Source organism: Balaenoptera musculus, chromosome 11 (genome assembly GCF_009873245.2).
Source record: "Balaenoptera musculus isolate JJ_BM4_2016_0621 chromosome 11, mBalMus1.pri.v3, whole genome shotgun sequence".
NCBI lineage: Eukaryota > Metazoa > Chordata > Mammalia > Artiodactyla > Balaenopteridae > Balaenoptera > Balaenoptera musculus.
The window spans coordinates 41,132,341-41,151,357 of NC_045795.1; the positions used below are offsets into that span (position 1 = coordinate 41,132,341).

Consider the following 19,017-nt stretch of genomic DNA (forward strand, 5'->3'; position numbering starts at 1 on the left):
TTTCTTCTGGCAGTCTATCACCCCCGTTTCCCTAATTTCCATGAAGGCGGAGCAGAGAAGCCTGTCCCCAACATAATACTCCTGGTCCCCATACGCCCACCGGACACTTCTCAGGAAGGGCAGGGGGATGTGGAAAAAATTCTGGTTCCCTCCCCTTAAGGCTTCGGGCTTTCGCTTTCACTTCCTCCTTCGAGAGCCGCCAGATCTCCGGGTGCTGGGCGGTCATGGCGCTGCTGGACGTGTGCGGAGCCCCCCGCGGGCAGCGGGAGGACTGGGCTTTCCCTCACGCGGGAAGCCGGCAGCGCTCGGACCCCGGTCACTACAGTTTCTCTCTGCGATCTCCGGAGCTCGCCCTCCCCCTGGGAATGCAGGTCAGGGCTGTAAGAAAATCCCGTGGGAGGCGGGCAGGAGGGAGCAGAGTAATGGAGGGTCTGCCTTGAGACTGTCCGGAGGCGGGGAAATGCGGAGGGGGCCATCCTTTAGTCTAGCAGAGCCACGTCCAGGGTCTAGGGCCAGAGCCAGGGAAGAGGCCACGTGGGACTTGGGGGCTGGCCGTCTGAGGGTTAGGAGGTGCAGATTAGGACAAAGAGGGAGAGGTGAGCGGGGAGGGGGCTCCCATCGGGAGACCAGAGAGCTTTCCTGCTGGTTCTCCATCACAAACAAATCACGAAGCTTTTCTCATAGGCCTATCCTATGATACAGGGGCTGTGTAGTGTCTTGCAAAACCTATGAACTCGAGCGTTTAGCCTGGACTCAGCCACTCACAGTTGTGTGCCTTGGATCAAGTCCCTTAGTCTAGGTCTTGGGTCTCTCTTCTGTAAAATGGGGATAATATTCATAAAACGTTTTTCCTGAGGGTTAAATGACCTATGGATGGAAAACCATTACAGTCACCCTTAATATGTTTAGTTATGGTACCACTTATTTTATTTTATTTTTTCATGTCTATTGTGCTGGCGTATGGAAAAGGTTGGTGTCATGGCCTCTTCTTTTCTTTCTCCCAAACCATTTCCTTGTAGAGCTGGGTTATTAACTGTTTCATTTGTTGGTGGTTGGAGAATTTCTGCATATCTCCTTCCTCTAAATTCCTTTCCTGGAGCGTCCAGCTTCAGAAGTTTTCAGTGGCCCTTTCTCTGCCTTTTCTGTCTCCTTAGCCCACTGAATTCTTCCGGTCCCTGGGTGGGAATGGAGAAAGGAACATTCAGATCGAGATGGCTCATGGCACGACCACGCTGGCCTTCAAGTTCCAGCATGGGGTGATTGTGGCCGTGGATTCTCGGGCCTCGGCCGGGAATTACATTGGTGAGTGTGTGTTCTCCAGCTGGCAGAATCTGGGGAGCTGGGCCCTCCTCTCAGCAGGAGCCCAACATCTACACCAAAGTGGGACCAGATATTGACTTAGGACACACAGGGAGAGCTGTGGGGTCATTCCTCCTCTCCCCAAACTCCATCTTCTTCCAGCCACATTAACGGTGAACAAGGTGATTGAGATTAACCCTTACCTGCTTGGTACCATGTCTGGCTGTGCAGCTGACTGTCAGTACTGGGAGCGTCTGCTGGCGAAGGAGTGCAGGTAGGCCTGGCCCCCTACCTCCCTTCTAAGCCTGGATTCTGCATCTTCCAGATCACTGCTCCTAACCGCCCCCAGCATCTTAGTGCTAATGTCGTATTTCACAAAACAGCCTTTTGGTGATTAAAAACCTCCTCCCAAATCTCAGCCTGTGCTCCTGCCAAGAAGCCAGATCATTTGTCAGTTATCAATATTTAGCACCGACACCATTGCCCCTGGTGGGATCCTATCATTTACTGGGATTTCTTTTTTTTAATTAATTAATTAATTAATTAATTTTTGGGTCTTCGTTGCAGTGCGCGGGCTTCTCTCATTGAGGTGGCTTCTCTTGTTGCAGAGCACGGGCTCTAGGCGAGCAGGCTTCTGTAGCTGTGGCATGCAGACTCCATAGTTGTGGCTTGCAGGCTCTAGAGCGCAGGCTCAGTAGTTGTGGTGCACGGGCTTAGTTGCTCCACTGCATGTGGGATCTTACTGGACCAGGGCTTGAACCCGTGCCCCCTGCATTGGCAGGCAGATTCTTAACCACTGCGCCACCAGGGAAGTCCCTACTGGGATTTCTTTATGTGGTTTTGACGACTTCCCTGGTGGTCCAGTGGTTAAGACTCCATCTTCCAATGCAGGGGGCGCAGCTTCCGTTCCTGGTAGGGAACTATGCTCCCACATGCCGCATAGCCCAAAAATAAAGAAAAGTTAATTCTATATAAATTCCAAATCTTTCCCCATCCTTAGATCCTACAAAACCACTCCTTTCAAATGCTTATCTCTTCAATCATTTTCTGCCCATCAAGTGGGCTGCTAGGAGGGCTAGCCTTCTCCTGTCACTGCTAAGTCCTCTCCTGGAACCACCCTGTCCTCACCCAGGCTGTACTATTTGCGGAATGGCGAGCGTATCTCTGTGTCTGCAGCCTCCAAACTGCTCTCCAACATGATGTGCCAGTACCGGGGCATGGGCCTCTCCATAGGCAGCATGATCTGTGGCTGGGACAAGAAAGTGAGTCCCCTCCCTTCTCCATATTCCCACATGTGGATGAGAGGTCAGTTTCCCCACCGTACACTCCCACTCCCTCCCGTACAGGATACGTGGCACAGAGAACACTCGGTTATAGAACTGTTACCAACTGGCAATTTCTGGGTCTGGATGTGGACCATTGTTTCATAAGCTTGTCCCTTTGGATCAAATAGCTGATTCCAAGTTTGTTTTTCCTCCCTTAAGTTCTATGATTGTTCCCAAAGTGTTCTCCAAGTTCAAATGTTCCTGGGGTCAGCCTAAGTCTTTGGTCCACTTCTCATGGCTCACACTTGAATCTGGATGTTACCAACAACTTCCTCTTCACTTCCAACCTAGACCCTTCCTGCATCCTATAGGGTCCTGGACTCTACTATGTGGATGGAAATGGGACTCGGCTCTCCGGAAATATGTTCTCCACCGGTAGTGGGAACTCCCATGCCTATGGGGTCATGGATACTGGCTATAGACCTGACCTTGGCATTGAAGAGGCCTGTGACCTGGGCCGAAGGGCAATTGTTCATGCCACCCACCGAGACAGCTATTCTGGAGGCGTTGTCAATAGTAAGAGACCAATGCCCTCCTCCCCTGCCACGCCCCTGGGGAGGGAGAAAGAAGGGGGGTTGAGATTGGGAGACATGGGGGAGGCTGAGTGGCAGGGAGCAGGTTTTCAGAACCTGAAGGGGGCATTGCAATCCTCGTAATAAGGGCTTTGAGAGTGTGTGTTGCTGTTGTCGCCTTCAACATAACATCATTAGCAGGATCTTGCTGAAGGGAAGGTGACTCTGTTCTTTCTCCTTTGCCTGCAGTGTACCACGTGAAGGAGGACGGTTGGGTGAAAGTGGAAAGTACAGACGTCAGTGACCTGATGCACCAGTACCGGGAGGCCAGTCAGTAATGGTGGCAGTGGTGGACTTGGGGACCTGGGCCAGGTTACACCCCAGGAGAAAGAGGGGCCTGACCTGACCCAGAGATAGAGAACCAGGGGCCACTGGGAGGCAGCGTGGAGTTTATCCTTTTGTGTGTTCTCTGTCTCCATGAGTATCACCCCCAGCCCAACCTTCTGGGTGCCCCACTAAGCACAATAAAGGAAAACGGTTATAAAAGCCTCTGTGTTGTGGCCTTATGGGGGCTCTGGGCTGGGCTTGTTGGGAGGAGGGATCAGGAAATAAAGACAGACTTTTCCTGAGAAAAGAGACTCAAACCCCTACCTAAGAAATGGGGTCTCATCAAATATTTCTCTGGGCTTTCCTTCCACTTTCATCTCTCCAGGACCTCGGGAAGGTTCAACATTGTCTGTGGACACTTATGTGCAATTTAATTTAAGTTAGGCATACAACCTGGAGGCTCCTGTGTGGTCAGTTGTTAATGGTTTGGGTATCTGGGTGTAGTGCGCTTAGAACAACTGTTTTTGACTTTGTAAAGTAGAATGAACAAGCTTCCTCCTCACATGTGTGCGGTAATTGTAAACACGGTCCCATTTATCTCAAATAACCCCGTGGAGAGATTGGATATTACATGGAAAGATGGACGTTAGGGGTTCCATTTCATGATGGGTCACACTCCATTGCAAGATGACAAGACTGTGATTGAAGTGGAAGAGGAGATAAGGAGGACTCGCTGAAGTTGGAAATATGAGGAAAAGGTAACCAGGTTAGAAAGATGAGACAGAATGAGATTTTCTGAATCACGCTGGGACTTCAGGAAGGAGCAGGACACTGTCACCTCTCCAAGGAGAGTTCGTCAAAGGAAGAGCTTGTAAGTAGGAAGCAGCTGAACGTGGAGCTTTTTCATTAGAGAGAGATCCTTAAAATCCCAGAATGGAAGGGGTTGGAGAAGTTATAGTAATCCCCTAACTTCAAATCTAAATTTGAAGTGACTCATGGTAGTCGTGCCAATAACATTTCAAAAGGGTGCATTGGAATCCACGTGGCCCTCCCTTGGGGAATATGTTGAGTCTGGAAGGTGGTTTCAGCCAGAAGAGTTATTTCTGGAATAAACCAATCTGCCTGTCCCATAGATGGGCTCTGGGTCTGGCAGGACCTATAGAAACCTGATTACTGTGCTAATCAGTGTTAAAATAGACTAAGAAACAAAGTCCACTTCCCTCATATGAGGAAGGTGGTTCCACCATAATCTGAAGCACAAACCTAGAGGCGTCTGAACACTTTCTCTGCTCAGGAGCTGTGTTGAGAAAGGCAGATGAAGATGTGCAGTGGGGGCCTTCTCAGCTCAGAATCTGTAAGTGGAAACTCACTTAGGTCCTGGTGAGAGTAGCTGGGCCTTCTGTATAGAAGAAGTCCTGTGTGTTTCTCGCTTGGACTCTGGCTCTGTTTCATGTGTGTGTGTGTGTTTTGTTTGTTGTTGTTGTTTTAAACCCCAATATCCTACAACTGGAACTTGGATTGGGAAAGAGGGCAGTTCTCAAAATAGGTTCAGAGCTGAGGTATGAAAATCCAGCGGTTCTCCAATTACAAAGCATCCCAATCCTCGAAACAGCTTTATTTTACTTAGTGGCAATTTAAAAAACTGCAGTAGCTTCCTATGACAGAGTAACTGTTGCTGAGGGTGGAGACTAACCGGAGCCTGGCACGTGGAGCAGGACTCGGGGGTCTGTTCCGCGGGCTGCAGGTGTCGCGCGCCCCCTGCTGGCCGCCGGGCCCACAACCGGGCACCGGCTGCGGAAGCGAAAGCGAAAGCCGAGGGAGCCCGGCCGCCCTGGCTCGGGGATCCTCGCCCGCCGACAGAGGGGAAACGAAGCGGAGGCGGCGCGAGGGGACTTCAGAGCTTGGCCCCCGGCACGTAAAGGAAAGACCCCTGAGCTGCAGCCCAGAAGCCCCCTCCGGTGAGTTGGTGCGCGTGGGAACCTGGAGTGCTAACAGGGACGCAGCCCACCCACCAGCCACTCCGCGCCCCAGGCTTCCTGCCCTTCTGGACCCCGAGAGCAAGGGAGCGGGGCGGGACCGCCTGGCCCTTTGGAACTCGGCGGCGGCGGCTGGCGGGGTCGGGGTGGGGGGAGGGGGTCACGGGTCTTTGTTTTAGAGGATGAGGCTGCAGATGGTCCGGCTTCCCAGCTCCCTCTGTCAGGCCGAATGCCTGGGGTCCTAGGAGGGCGATACTGATGAGGACCAAGCACCTTTCAGGCATCTTTCAGGGTAGCACTGGGTAAATAAAATGGGAAGCCCGTGGACGCGTTCGACGGAGTGCGAGTGGGGAGGAGTGGGGACAAGGATTGGGACTCACCTCTGTCGTGTCTCACCTTCTACCCCTAGATCTCGCCATGCGGCTCCCTGACCTGAGACCCTGGGCCTTCCTGCTGCTGGCCGACTCGGCGTTACTCTGGCTGCTGCAGGCGAGCCTGGGGGCTCTGCTTCCCCGCGGGCTTCCAGGCCTGTGGCTAGAGGGCACCTTGCGACTGGGAGGGCTCTGGTGGCTGCTGAGGCTGGGAGGGCTGCTGGGGTTTGTGGGAGCACTGCTGCCCCCCCTCTGCCTGGTGACCCCTCTGTTTCTCTCCCTGAGGGCCCTGGTCCCAGGGACCTTGAGTGCTCCCCCAGCCAGGGCGGCTTCAGCCCCTTGGAGCTGGCTGCTGCTGGGGTACGGGGCGGCCGGGCTGAGCTGGGGCGTGTGGGCTGTGCTGAGCCCTCCAGGAGCCCCGGAGAGGGAGCAGGGCCAGAAGAACAACAGAGCCTTGATGTGGAGGTTGCTGAAGCTCTCCTGGCCAGACCTGCCTTTCCTGGGTGTGGCCTTCTTCTTCCTCGCTGTTGCCGTGTTGGGTGAGTCGGGAGAAGGCGCTGTGACTTGGAGGTGGGAAAAGGCCCTGGGCGCCAGCACATTCACTGTTGTCCTCACGCAGGTGAGACATTAATCCCTTACTATTCCGGTCGTGTGATTGACATCCTGGGAGGTGATTTTGATCCTGATGCCTTTGCCAGCGCCATCTTTTTCATGTGTCTCTTCTCCGTTGGGAGGTAGGTGATGGAGATTTGCTAGCCCCCAATTTTTACAGGGACCCTCACTTTCCTAACTCTGTTTTCAGACCCTCTTGTGCCCAAAGCACAAAATACTTAAACTAAAAATCTGTATTTGTTTATTCACCATTCTGTGTCATGCATCCATTCATTTATTCCTCCGTTCACCACGTGGCTCCAACATCTTCAAAGTTTATATTACTTATTATAGTTACAGATAGGAGTGAATGTAGTACAAAAGGTGTTTATGTGTCGAATGGAATGTCTCTCAGTTACCTCTCAACATTTTTATCTCCATGAAGTTCCATTTCTCTTTTGTGTCCCCAATCTCCCACCCTGTGTTTGTTTCCACAGTTATCCTGTTGTCAGGGTGGGCACGTTTCTTCCTCCTGACTCTTCGTCCTTAAGTCATCTTGTCTATCCTGGAAGATCTTACTCTGAGGCTTGTCACCTTTCTTTCCAGCATCTTTACTCTTTTCCACTTCATTTACTTTTCCTTCTGTTTTAAGACGTAGCCAGGAGTCCGCTGTCTACAAACTAACTAACTAATTACCTAACTGCTTGATAGGGCTGGGGCTAGGATGAGGTGAGTCAGGTACCTAGGCTGCAAAATTTAAGGAGGTGCTCATTCTCAGGGTCGTGCGAGTACCTCACTAGCCTTCCCCAAATACCAGCCGGCTGCTTGATCCTGCTTCTTTGCTATGGTCATACTTCATTTAGAATCCCTCAAAAACCAGTTCTTCATTATTTCATACTTACTACTCTTTGCTGAAACTAACTACTTAAAAGTGAACTTCTTATTGATCAAGCTGCTGCTTTAAAAAAAAAAATCAGCCCTCAGTTCTCTATGTGTCTGTAGCATCTGGCATCAGAACAATCTCTTTTTTTAAAAAAAATTATTTACTTATGTATTTTATTTATTTGTCTGTGCTGGGTCTTAGTTCTGGCATATGGTCTCTCAGCTGCAGCATGCGGGATCTAGTTTCCTGACGAGGGATCGAACCTGGGCCCCCTGCACTGAGAGCTCGGAGTCTTAACCACTGGACCACCAGGGAAGTCCCAGAACAGTCTCTTATGATTGATCTTGTTCTTCAGGTAGCTTTTATGAACTCCCTTTCTACTTTCCAGTCCACTCTCCCTCTTCTGGAGAACCGTCCTCCTCTGGATCCTTAATTATGGACTTTTCTCAGGACTCAGTTCTTTGATCTTTAAGAACATTTTTCCTGTTGAGCTAATGCAGCTCACGTCTGCAGGACATTCCCACATCCACATTCCCACATCCAGCTCCAGTCTTGTAATCCAGAGGCCTCCTTGACGTTCCCATTGGCTGACGCCCTGTCACCTCAGACTCCATGCACCCAGAGCTCCAAGTGCATCCCACTCCCTCCTGGTCTCCTTGAAAATGCCTCCCTCTTCTTATTCCCATTCATGAAACCATCAGTATCCTCAGCTCCAAGCACCAGCATCGTCGCTGCCTTTCTCATGTTCTGGCATTTTCCACACTCAAAACGTGCTCCTGTGGCTCCTTTCTCTCCATTCTCACTGTGATCACCAAAGTCCAAACCCTCACCATTTCATGTCTGAGTATGCCGACAGCCCTCTAAACATGGTAATTAGATTTGTATTAGAAACCCATATTTTGTACAGTTCCTGCTTGTGTGCTTTCACATTTTTCCTTTGAGTTTGACTGTAAAAATTCACTTGGTCTAAGAGGAATTCTCCAATCCCAAGGACAGTGGAGAGGGGAGAACAGCAGGATCCCAGGGCTTTGGAGATGGGAGGGCAGGGAGTCCATTGCTGCAGTTCCCACAAGAAAGTATCAATATCTGGAAGTAGGAAGAAGGACGCCGGGGGTGGGGAGGAAGGAGACCAAGACCAGGGGGAAAGCTGGAGGGATGGCCCTGAGGGAGACCAGGTCAGAAGCAAGCCATAGGCTCTTTCCCTTCACAGCATCTTTCCATTTCTGTTGTACTGTTCCCTCCTGTCTAGCACAGAATGAACTAGTGATGCTGGTGAATCTGTCCGTGTTATGATGTGGTTCCCACAGCTGGCTCACTGTGTCCTCTTTTCTCTTCGTCTGTTGATTCCTGCCCCTTGTGTCTCCCTCTCTCTTATTTGTTTCTCTTCTGCTCTCATGATGTACTGCCCCCAACTTTGTATTTCTTTTCTTTCCATGCTTTCTCCTCTGCTTCTCTCCCTCCCTCCGTCCTTCTCTGCATCTCTTCTCTTCATCCTCCGCCGCCCTCCTTCCCCGCAGCTCACTGTCCGCAGGCTGCCGAGGAAGCACCTTCACCTACATCATGTCCAGAATCAACCTACGGATCCGGGAGCTGCTTTTCTCCTCCCTCCTGTGCCAGGACCTTGCTTTCTTCCAGGAGACTAAGACAGGTAGGGCCTGGAGTCCAGGTCTGGGGTCCCCCAGGACTTCCTTTCCCCTCCAGTGCCCTCCCCCTGCATCCCTGGTGCCAAGGCCTGGAGCTGTTTTTCTCTCTTTGGGGACCATGTAGAGAGGCGGTCTCCACCTGTCTGTCTGCACAGAGGGAGGGCTGTGTGAGATTGAGAGCTCAGGAGGGAGTTTCTGGGGGTTCTGCATTACAACACGTGGTTTCCTCACCTGCTTTGTCCTGCCCAGGGGAGCTGAATTCCCGGCTGAGCTCGGATACCAAACTGATGAGTGATTGGCTTCCTCTTAATGCCAACGTGCTGTCTCGAAGCCTGGTGAAAGTGCTGGGACTTTACAGCTTCATGCTCAACCTGTCACCTCGACTCACCCTCCTTTCTCTGCTTGAGGTGCCTCTAGTGATAGCGGCTGAAAAGATGTACAGTGTTCGCCATCAGGTACGTGTGGATGGTAGGGAATCCCCACGGAAGAAGAAAATTCTCCTAGAGGCCTTCTCCTCCAGGCCCTTAGAGGCTTCAGAAGGTCCATGACCCTCTGGGACTTTGTGTGTGTGTGTGACAGAGAGGGGGGGTGGGAAGAGAGAGAGAGAGAGAGAGAGAGAGAGAGAGATATTTTCAGGTTATTTTCCATTATAGGTTATTAAAAGATGTTGAATGTAGTTCCCTGTGCTATACAGTAAATCCTTGTTGCTTATCTATTTTGTGTTAGTAGTTTCTATCTGTTCATCTCAAACTCTTAATTTATCCACTCCCCCCTTCCCCCACCTTTGGTAACCATAAGTTTGTTTTCTACATCTGTGAGTCTGTTTCTGTTTGTATATAGATTCATTTGTATTATTTTTTTAGATTCCACATGTTAATGATATCATATAATATTTGTCTTTCTCTGTCTGACTTACTTCACTTAGCGTGAAGAGAGCGTTCCAAGGGCTGGAATGAGACGTGGGGGTCGGCTGTCTTTTGCCGAATCAGCCCCTCCCATCTCCTGCCCCACTTTTCCAGGCAGTCCTTCAGGAGATCCAGGATGCTGTGGCGAAAGCAGGACAGGTGGTACGTGAGGCAGTTGGAGGGCTGCAGACTGTGCGCAGTTTTGGGGCGGAGGAGCAAGAGGTCCGTCGCTATAAGGAGGCTCTTGACCGATGCCGGCAGCTGTGGTGGCGACGAGATCTGGAATGGGCCGTCTACGTGCTCTTAAGGAGGGTGAGAAGGCTGAGTGGCTGGAAGAAGGGCCCAGGGAGGGGGCAGGGAAAGTGATGGTCCTCTTCCTACAGCTGGTCCGGGGTTCACTCAGTGTCATAGGGGCAGGGAGGCCAAAGAATGGAAGATTCTCAGGCTCCCTTTCCTTCTCCCTCCAGATGCTGCACTTGGCAATGCAGGTGCTGTTGCTGAGACGTGGGCTGCAGCAGATCCTGGCTGGGGACCTCACCCGGGGCGGGCTGCTCTCCTTTCTGCTCTACCGGGAGGACGTGGGCGACCACATGCAAGTGAGTCAGGAGCTGTGCACGCTCTCTTTTCCCGCTTTGGCTTCTATTTGTTCCCCTTAAAAAAAAAACCAAACTGAAATAACCCCAACTCATTGTGATGGGGAATTTCAAACATGGGCAAAAAAAGAGAAAAAAACTATAATGTGAACCCCCATGTACCCAGCATCTGGTTTTTTTTTTTAACTTTTTCTTTCTTTATTTTATTTAAAATTTTTGTTTTATATTGGGGTATAGTTGATTCACAGTGTTGTGTTAGTTTCAGGTGTACAGCAAAGTGAATCAGTTATACATATATCCACTCTTTTTTAGATTCTTTTCCCATGTAGGTCTTTACAGAGTATTGAGTAGAGTTCCCTGTGCTACACAGTAGGTCCTTATTAGTTATCTGTTTTATATATAGTAGTGTGTATATATCATAGGATATTGAATATAGTCCTCTCTGCTATACAGTAGGACCTTGTTGTTTATCCCCCAGCATCTGTTTTAACAATTACCAATTCATGGCCAATCTTATTTAATCTGTAACCCCACCCACTTCCCTCCCCCCATATTATTTTGAAGCAAATCCAAGATATGGTTTCATCTGTAAATACGTATCGCTAAATGTAAACATTAAAATACATGTAACCACAAAGCCATGACCACACCAAAAGAATTAACAACAACTTCAGCAAATGCAAGTCAGTGATCAGATTTTCACATTTCTCATAGAGGTATATATTACACTGATCTCTTTCTCTCTCTCATATACATCTGTGGTGGCAGCAACCAGTAAAGCTTAGTGCCCAGATCCATTAAATCATTTGGGGTGGCAAAATGGTGACACTCCACCATTCCTTCATTTATTAGCCAGATGTATGTCTCAAGGGAGATGTCTCCTCATCTACTGTTTGGTTGCCAAGTGGTACAGTTTGATTAGGAAAGGCAGAGTAAGTGTTTAGTTCCTTCTCTATATTTACCAGTTTTCAAAAATAATTAGTTACTGCATCTTGGGCTTTATTTTATAAGTTTCGTAGACACTGATTAAACATCTTTTATGGGTGGAGAGCTGTGCAAAGCAGTCTGGCATCTGCAAAGAGGAGGTGGGCACAGCACCTGCTTTTGAGGAGTTCCCTGTGTAATTGGGCCAGACAGAACTGTGTATGAGTAACTGGAAAGGTCTGGGGATGGAAGGACTATGATCTCCATCCTTTACCTGGCAAATTGGAATAATGGGGTATTGGTGCCCCTTTGAAATTCAAGCAAATTACACATTAGGGAGACTTCCCTGGCAGTCCAGTGGTTAGTACTCCATGCTTCCACTGCAGGGGGCACGGGTTTGATCCCTGGTTGGGGAAACAGGATCCCACATGCCCTGTGGCACGGCCAAAAAAAAAAAAAAAAAAAAAAAAAAATCGCACATTAACAGTGGGGAATCGGGACTTCCCTGGTGGTGCAGCAGTTAAGAATCTGCCTGCCAAGGCAGGGGACACGGGTTTGATCTCTGGTCCGGAAAGATCGCACATGCCATGGAGCAACTAAGCCCATGTGCCACAACTACTGAGCCTGCGCTCTGGAGCCCACGAGCCACAACTACTGAGCCTGCGTGCCTAGAGCCCATGCTCTGAAACAAGAGAAGCCACCGCAGTGAGAAGCCCGTGCACTGCAACGAAGAGTAGCCCCCGCTCACGGCAACTAGAGAAAGCCCGCGTGCAGCAACAAAGACCCAACGCAGCCAAGAATAAATAAATAAATAAATAAACAAACATATATATATATATATATATATATGTATGTATATATAGATATATAAAAAAAAGGTAGGGAATCTTTTTTGGATGAGGGGAGAAGCATGGCTGGGGTGGAGTGTGGCAGGGAGTGTGTGAGGAGTTGGGAAGTTGGTTCCTGGTGGAGCTTCCTTTGCTTGGCTGACCCCTGCCTTCCTGTTTTGCAGACCCTGGTGTACATGTTTGGGGACATGCTGAGCAACGTGGGGGCTGCAGAGAAGGTGTTCTGCTACCTGGACCGAAAGCCAAATCTGCCTCCAGCTGGGACACTGGCCCCGCCCACTCTGCAGGCCCTGGTGAAATTCCAAAACGTCTCCTTTGTGTATTCCAGTCGCCCTGACCAGCCTGTGCTCAAGGTGCCCAACGGAGACCCCAGGGAGGGAATCTGGGCCCCTCACGCCCTGAGTGATGAGAAGCTTATCTTCCTCTGATAGAAAGAAGAGGAGAGGGAGGGCAAAGAGGCAGGCCCCTAACTCTTTCCTGGCTTTTCTAGGGTCTGACATTCACCCTGCATCCTGGGCAGATGACCGCACTGGTGGGGCCCAATGGATCTGGAAAGAGCACAGTAGCTGCCCTGCTGCAGAATCTGTACCAGCCCACCGAGGGGCAGGTGCTGCTGGACGGGAAGCCCATCTCCCAGTATGAGCACCGCTACCTACACCAACAGGTGGGTGGGGAGGAAGGAGAGGGATCGCAGATTGGAGGGAAGAAGGATGTGCAGAGAGCAGGGGGTGGAGATGGGGGAAGAAACATAAGGGGTCCATTGTGAGGTAGGTAGGCGGGGAGGAAAGAAGGGTCCCTGCCATGGGGGTTTCCACATGGTCCTCTGCTCCTGTCACCTCTGCCCAGGTGGTTTTGGTCGGGCAGGAGCCTGTGCTGTTCTCGGGTTCGGTGAGGGACAACATCACTTATGGGCTGAAGGGCTGCAGTGATGAGAAGGTGCTGGCTGCTGCACGGGCGGCCAGAGTGGAGGAGTTCATAAAGGAAATGAAGCACGGACTCGATACAGGTACCTTCTTTTTTTTTTTTTAAACATCTTTATTGGAGTACAATTGCTTTACAATGGTGTGTTGGTTTCTCCTTTGTAACAAAGTGAATCAGCTATACGTATACATGTATCCCCATATCCCCTCCCTCTTGCGTTGTCCCTCCCACCCTCCCTATCCCACCACTCTAGGTGGACACAAAGCATAGAGCTGATCTCCCTGTGCTATGCGGCTGCTTCCCACTAGCTATCTGTTTTACATTTAGTAGTGTATATATGTCCATGCCACTCTCTCACTTCGTCCCAGCTTACCCTTCCCCCTCCCCGTGTCCTCAAGTCCGTTCTCTACATCTGTGTCTTTATTCCTGTCCTGCCCCTAGATTCTTCAGAACCTTTTTTTTTAGATTCCATATACATGTGTTAGCATACGGTATTTGTTTTTCTCTTTCTGACTTACTTCACTCTGTATGACAGACTCTAGGTCCATCCACCTCACTACAAATAAATCAATTTCATTTCTTTTTATGGCTGAGTGATATTCCATTGTATATATGTGCCACATCTTCTTTACCCATTCATCTGTCGATGGACACTTAGGTTGCTTCCATGTCCTGGCTATTGTAAAGAGAGCTGCAATGAACAGTGTGGTACATGACTCTTTTTTTTTTTTTCTCCATCCAAAGCACTTTATTTTAATACTCCAGTTGGCATGGGAATTTATTTCAGGAACACATTATGAGATCTAAGGACAAGTCCGTTAGACTGTGTGGGTGCATGTTTAGTTGTAAGACTTCATAAATCTTTGAATCTGCACATGGAGTTTGGAAGATTTTGGTTTTAGGAGGCTCCTCTAAGGAATGACTCTTTCTGAATTATGGTTTTCTCTGGGTATATGCCCAGTAGTGGGATTGCTGGGTCATATGGTAGTTCTATTTTTAGTTTTTTAAAGAACCTCCATCCTGTTCTCCATAGTGGCTGTATCAATTTACATTCCCACCAACAGTGCAAGAGGGTTCCCTTTTCTCCACACCCTCTCCAGCATTTACTGTTTGTAGATTTTTTGATGATGGCCATTCTGACTGGCGTGAGGTGATACCTCATTGTAGTTTTGACTTGCATTTCTCTAATGATTAGTGATGTTGAGCATCCTTTCATGTGTTTGTTGGCAATCTGTATATCTTTGGAGAAATGTCTATTTAGGTCTTTTGCCCATTTTTGGATTGGGTTGTTTGTTTTTTTGATAATGAGCTGCCTGAGCTGCTTGTAAATTTTGGAGATTAATCCTTTGTCAGTTGCTTCATTTGCATATATTTTCTCCCATTCTGAGGGTTGTCTTTTGGCCTTGTTTATGGTTTCCTTTGCTGTGCAAAAGCTTTTTTAAGTTTCATTAGGTCCCATTTGTTTATTTTTGTTTTTATTTCCCTTTTTCTGGGAGGTGGGTCAAAAAGGATCTTGCTGTGATTTATGTCATAGAGTGTTCTGCCTATGTTTTCCTCTAAGAGTTTTATAGTGTCTGGCCTTACATTTAGGTCTTTAATCCATTTTGAGTTTATTTTTGTGTATAGTGTTAGGGAGTGTTCTAATTTCATTCTTTTACATGTAGCTGTCCAGTTTTCCCAGCACCACTTGTTGAAGAGGCTGTCTTTTCTCCATTGTATATTCTTGCCTCCTTTATCAAAGATAAGGTGACCACATGTGCGTGGGTTTATCTCTGGGCTTTCTATCCTGTTCCACTGATCTATATTCTGTTTTTGTGCCAGTACCATACTGTCTTTATTACTGTAGCTTTGTAGTGTAGTCTGAAGTCAGGGAGCCTGATTCCTTCAGCTCCGTTTTTGTTTCTCAAGATTGCTTTGGCTATTCGGAATCTTTTGTGTTTCCATACAAATCGTGCAATTTTTTTTTCTTGTTCTGTGAAAAATGCCATTGGTAGTTTGATAGGGATTGCATTGAATCTGTAGATTGCTTTGGGTGATATAGTCATTTTCACAATGTTGATTCTTCCAATCCAAGAACATGGTATATCTCTCCATCTGTTTGTATCATCTTTAATTTCTTTCATCAGTGTCTTATAGTTTTCTGCATACAGGTCTTTTGTCTCCTTAGGTAGGTTTATTCCTAGGTATTTTATTCTTTTTGTTGCAATGGTAAATGGGAGTGTTTCCTTAATTTCTCTTACAGATTTTTCATCATTAGTGTATAGGAATGCAAGAGATTTCTGTGCATTAATTTTATATCCTGCTACATTACCAGATTCATTGATTAGCTCTAGTAGTTTTCTGGTAGCATCGTTAGGATTCTCTATGCATAGTATCATGTCATCTACAAACAGTGACAGTTTTACTTCTTCTTTTCCGATTTGTATTCCTTTTATTTCTTTTCTTCTCTGATTGCTGTTGCTAAAACTTCCAAAACTATGTTGAATAATAGTGGTGAGAGTGGGCAACCTTGTCTTGTTCCTGATCTTAGTGGAAATGGTTTCAGTTTTTCACCATTGAGAATGATGTTGGCTGTGGGTTTGTCATATGTGGACATACTCTCTGGAGGGTTTTTATCATAAATGGGTGCTGAATTTTGTTGAAAGCTTTTTCTGCATCTTTTTAGATGATCATATGGTTTTTCTCCTTCAATTTGTTAATATCGTTTATCACAATGATTGATTTGAGTATATTGAAGAATCCTTGCATTCCTGGGATAAACCCCAGTTGATCATGGTGTATGATCCTTTTAATGTGCTGTTGGATTCTGTTTGCTAGTATTTTATTGAGGATTTTTGTATCTATGTTCATCAGTGGTATTGGCCTGTAGTTTTCTTTTTTTGTGACATCTTTGTCTGGTTTTGGTATCAGGGTGATGGTGGCCTTGTAGAATGAGTTTGGGAGTGTTCCTCCCTCTGCTATATTTTGGAAGAGTTTGAGGAGGATAGGCGTTAGCTCTTCTCTAAATGTTTGATAGAATTTGCCTGTGAAGCCATCTGGGCCTGGGCTTCTGTTTGTTGGAAGAGTTTTAATCACAGTTTCAATTTCAGTGCTTGTGATTGGTCTGTTGATACTTTCTATTTCTTCCTGTTTTAGTCTCGGAAGGTTGTGCTTTTCTGAGAATTTGTCCATTTCTTCCAGTTTGTCCATTTTATTGGCATAAAGTTGCTTGTAGTAATCTCTCATGATCCTTTGTATTTCTGCAGTGTCAATTGTTACGTCTCCTTTTTCATTTCTAATTCTATTGTTTGCCTCCTCTTCCTTTTTTTCTTGATGAGTCTTGCTGATGGTTTGTCACTTTTGTTTATCGTCTCAAAGAACCAGCTTTTAGTTTTATTGATCTTTGCTATCGCTTTCTTCATTTCTTTTTCATTTATTTCTGATCTGAACTTTATGATTTCTTTCCTTCTGCTAACTTTGGGGTTTTTTGTTCTTCTTTCTCTAATTGCTTTAGGGATACAGGTACCTTCAGCCAAACCCATTCACCTCCCTCCCCAGCATCATGAGTTCTATAGCTGCCTGTCCAGCTCAGGAGCCTTTGTTCCCGGAGAGCAGGGCAGGGTGATGATGCTCTATGTACACGGGCAGCCCTAGAGGTCCGTCCCCTACCCCGGGCCCTCATCCGCCTAAATGTTGGCTGTGGAAATACCAGCTGTGCTTGTGAGGAGGATGTTGTCGTGGTCACCTGTGTCTGAGGAGAGGGATTTCTCGGTTTCCTCAGAGGTGGGGGAGAAAGGGAACCAGTTGGCTGTGGGACAGAAGCAACGTCTGGCCATCGCCCGGGCCCTTGTGCGGGACCCCCAGGTCCTCATCCTGGATGAAGCCACCAGTGCCCTGGACGTGGAGTGTGAGCAGGCTGTGAGTACTGGGCTGGGAGGGGCAGGGGCGGTGGGACCCTTCTTAGGGCTGGGATGGAATGGAGGATACGTGGGGTGGTGTGGGGACATCCCTGATGCCGCCATGGCTCCCATCCCATCCTCCAGCTGCCACAGCCCCGCTGAGAGAGGAGGGCAGTGCAGACCTTTCCCTCCCACTTTGTCTTATCTTCTCGTGTTTCATGCCTTCTCTACCCTAAGTCACTAGAGATGGTGCCCAGTGGGGCCTTGGCTTCCATCTCATTCTTATCTTTCTGAGGCATTACGATTCTCCCCCTTCAGCTGCAGGACTGGAAAGCTCACGAGGGCCGAACAGTGCTGATGATCACCCACAGGCTGCACACGGTTCTGAGCGCCGACCAGATCCTGGTGCTGAGGCAGGGGGAGCTGCAGGAGCACGTGCAGCTCATGGAGGGGCAGGACCTCTACTCCCTCCTGGTGCAGCAGAGCAGGAGGACTGAGACCCCAGAGATGCTGGAGCCTTCTCAGGGCCATCTCAGTGACCCAGAGTAGCTCCTGCTTTGGCTTTCCCTGGGGGTGTTCCCCTGGGTGATTGTTTTTGGAGCTGGAGGCACGATGATGGAGATTTAGAACATGTGTACTTTTGTCAGGGCCATGGGAGGGCAGGGGGTTGCTCTCTGTATCCAGGGACCTTATTTCCTTGATGAATAGAGCTTTGCCTGGTGCTGAGTACTGTACTGTGGCATCATAAATATATTTCAAAATATTTTTTCCTTATATAAATAGCACACATTCGTATAGGAAGTGTAGACAATAGAGACAGGTAGGAAGGAGAAAAGTAAAACTACACACTGTTTCACATCCCAGAGATAATCACAGGGACTATTTTGCTGGCTGTCTTATCAGCCTTTGAATTGTTCTTTGAGATACATATTAACCAGTATGACATAAATATTCATGAGTGTGCCTTTCTGTGTCCTTCCCCATTCCCACCAGGACCTGATATTTTGTTGGGGAGCTAGGGTATGGTGGGACAGAGCACCGTTCCCTAATTAACAGTATGAATAAAATATTGATGAGTTACTGTGTACAGAGTTTTAATATGAGTAGGAACTATGCTAAGCATTTTTCATGTATTATCATTTTTAATCCTTATCCTCAGCCCTTTGAGATTGTTAGCTTTTATCCCCATTTTATGGATGAGAATACTGAGTCTCCAAGAGATTAAAGGACTTTCCCAAGGTTGCACAGTGGTGGAATTGGACTTGGAATCCAGGCCTGACCCCAGAGTCCACGCTCTCAACTAATACATTATATTGCATCTTGTGTCATAATCTACTTTATAATCAGATCAAGTAAAGCTCTTTCACTTTTAGCTCCAAACAGCTCTGAATCCCTTATCTTCTCTCTGATCTCGTTGTTGTAACTTTCATTCATAGTGTGAGATAATCTCATATTCAGAGAGGTTCCCCTACCGTTGGTGCACCTCTTCCAGCCATTGTTCACAAAGTCATTCTTCTTTCTAAAAGACGCATAAGACGATGTCACTCCTGTAAAATCCTCCCTGTGTCTTCACCCCTTTTTCTGCTCAGGTCTTCCTCAGAGACAGTTTTTCTAGCCCATTTGTCTCACCCTTTCCTGTTGGATTAAGTTCTATCCACAACAAACTTCCTGCCCTCCTGATGCCTTTGTGCCTCTGAATATGTTGTTTCCTGCCATTTGGTGAAAGACGCTCCCGGATTTGCCCCAGTTCTTTAAGATTCAACTCAGGATTTAAGTCTCCCAAGAAGCCTTGCTTTATCTTCTTAGTCTGGAGAAAGTGCCCTTTCTGCATGCTCCTGTTGCTCTGCTCCTGGGGCTTACCTCTCTCACAGTCCCTATTAAACTCTCCACGGCCCACTGTAGACCTCTGTCTTTCCACTAGACCATGAGCCCTTGCGGGGGAGGCCGTCTGTCTTATTAAGCTTTATATCTACTGCCTGGCACAGGGCTCCATTCATAGTGGACAATAAATAAATGTTTGT

General features: G+C 48.0%; 2 protein-coding genes across 2 annotated transcripts; both read left to right on the forward strand.

The window, feature by feature from the left end:
* The first annotated feature begins 176 nt into the window (after positions 1-176).
* PSMB8 (proteasome 20S subunit beta 8) lies at positions 177-3,685 on the forward strand. Its single transcript, XM_036869110.1, has 6 exons — positions 177-371; positions 1,155-1,302; positions 1,462-1,573; positions 2,432-2,561; positions 2,936-3,140; positions 3,386-3,685. Exons 1-6 carry the CDS (start codon positions 225-227, stop codon positions 3,472-3,474), a joined length of 831 nt encoding a protein of 276 aa, XP_036725005.1. The 5' UTR covers positions 177-224; the 3' UTR covers positions 3,475-3,685.
* A 1,554-nt stretch (positions 3,686-5,239) lies between these two features.
* Positions 5,240-18,076, forward strand: TAP2 (transporter 2, ATP binding cassette subfamily B member). Its single transcript, XM_036869753.1, has 12 exons — positions 5,240-5,421; positions 5,849-6,349; positions 6,430-6,544; positions 8,802-8,932; positions 9,177-9,382; positions 9,947-10,144; positions 10,300-10,428; positions 12,362-12,550; positions 12,688-12,861; positions 13,044-13,203; positions 16,879-17,015; positions 17,315-18,076. The coding sequence occupies exons 2-12, from the start codon at positions 5,857-5,859 to the stop codon at positions 17,543-17,545; spliced, it is 2,163 nt and encodes a 720-aa protein (XP_036725648.1). The 5' UTR covers positions 5,240-5,421; positions 5,849-5,856; the 3' UTR covers positions 17,546-18,076.
* Positions 18,077-19,017: the final 941 nt, after the last annotated feature.

What these genes read in the sequence shown, in the direction of transcription:
- TAP2 (XM_036869753.1), top strand. Translation starts at nt 5,857, where the DNA reads ATGCGGCTCCCTGACCTGAGACCCTGGGCCTTCCTGCTGCTGGCCGAC. An exon ending in CTTCCAGGAGACTAAGACAG is followed by an intron (nt 8,933 to 9,176) that starts GTAGGGCCTGGA and finishes TGTCCTGCCCAG; the next exon opens with GGGAGCTGAATTCCCGGCTG. An exon ending in ACCGCTACCTACACCAACAG is followed by an intron (nt 12,862 to 13,043) that starts GTGGGTGGGGAG and finishes ACCTCTGCCCAG; the next exon opens with GTGGTTTTGGTCGGGCAGGA.
- PSMB8 (XM_036869110.1), top strand. Translation starts at nt 225, where the DNA reads ATGGCGCTGCTGGACGTGTGCGGAGCCCCCCGCGGGCAGCGGGAGGAC. An exon ending in CCCTCCCCCTGGGAATGCAG is followed by an intron (nt 372 to 1,154) that starts GTCAGGGCTGTA and finishes CTGTCTCCTTAG; the next exon opens with CCCACTGAATTCTTCCGGTC. An exon ending in TTCTGGAGGCGTTGTCAATA is followed by an intron (nt 3,141 to 3,385) that starts GTAAGAGACCAA and finishes CTTTGCCTGCAG; the next exon opens with TGTACCACGTGAAGGAGGAC.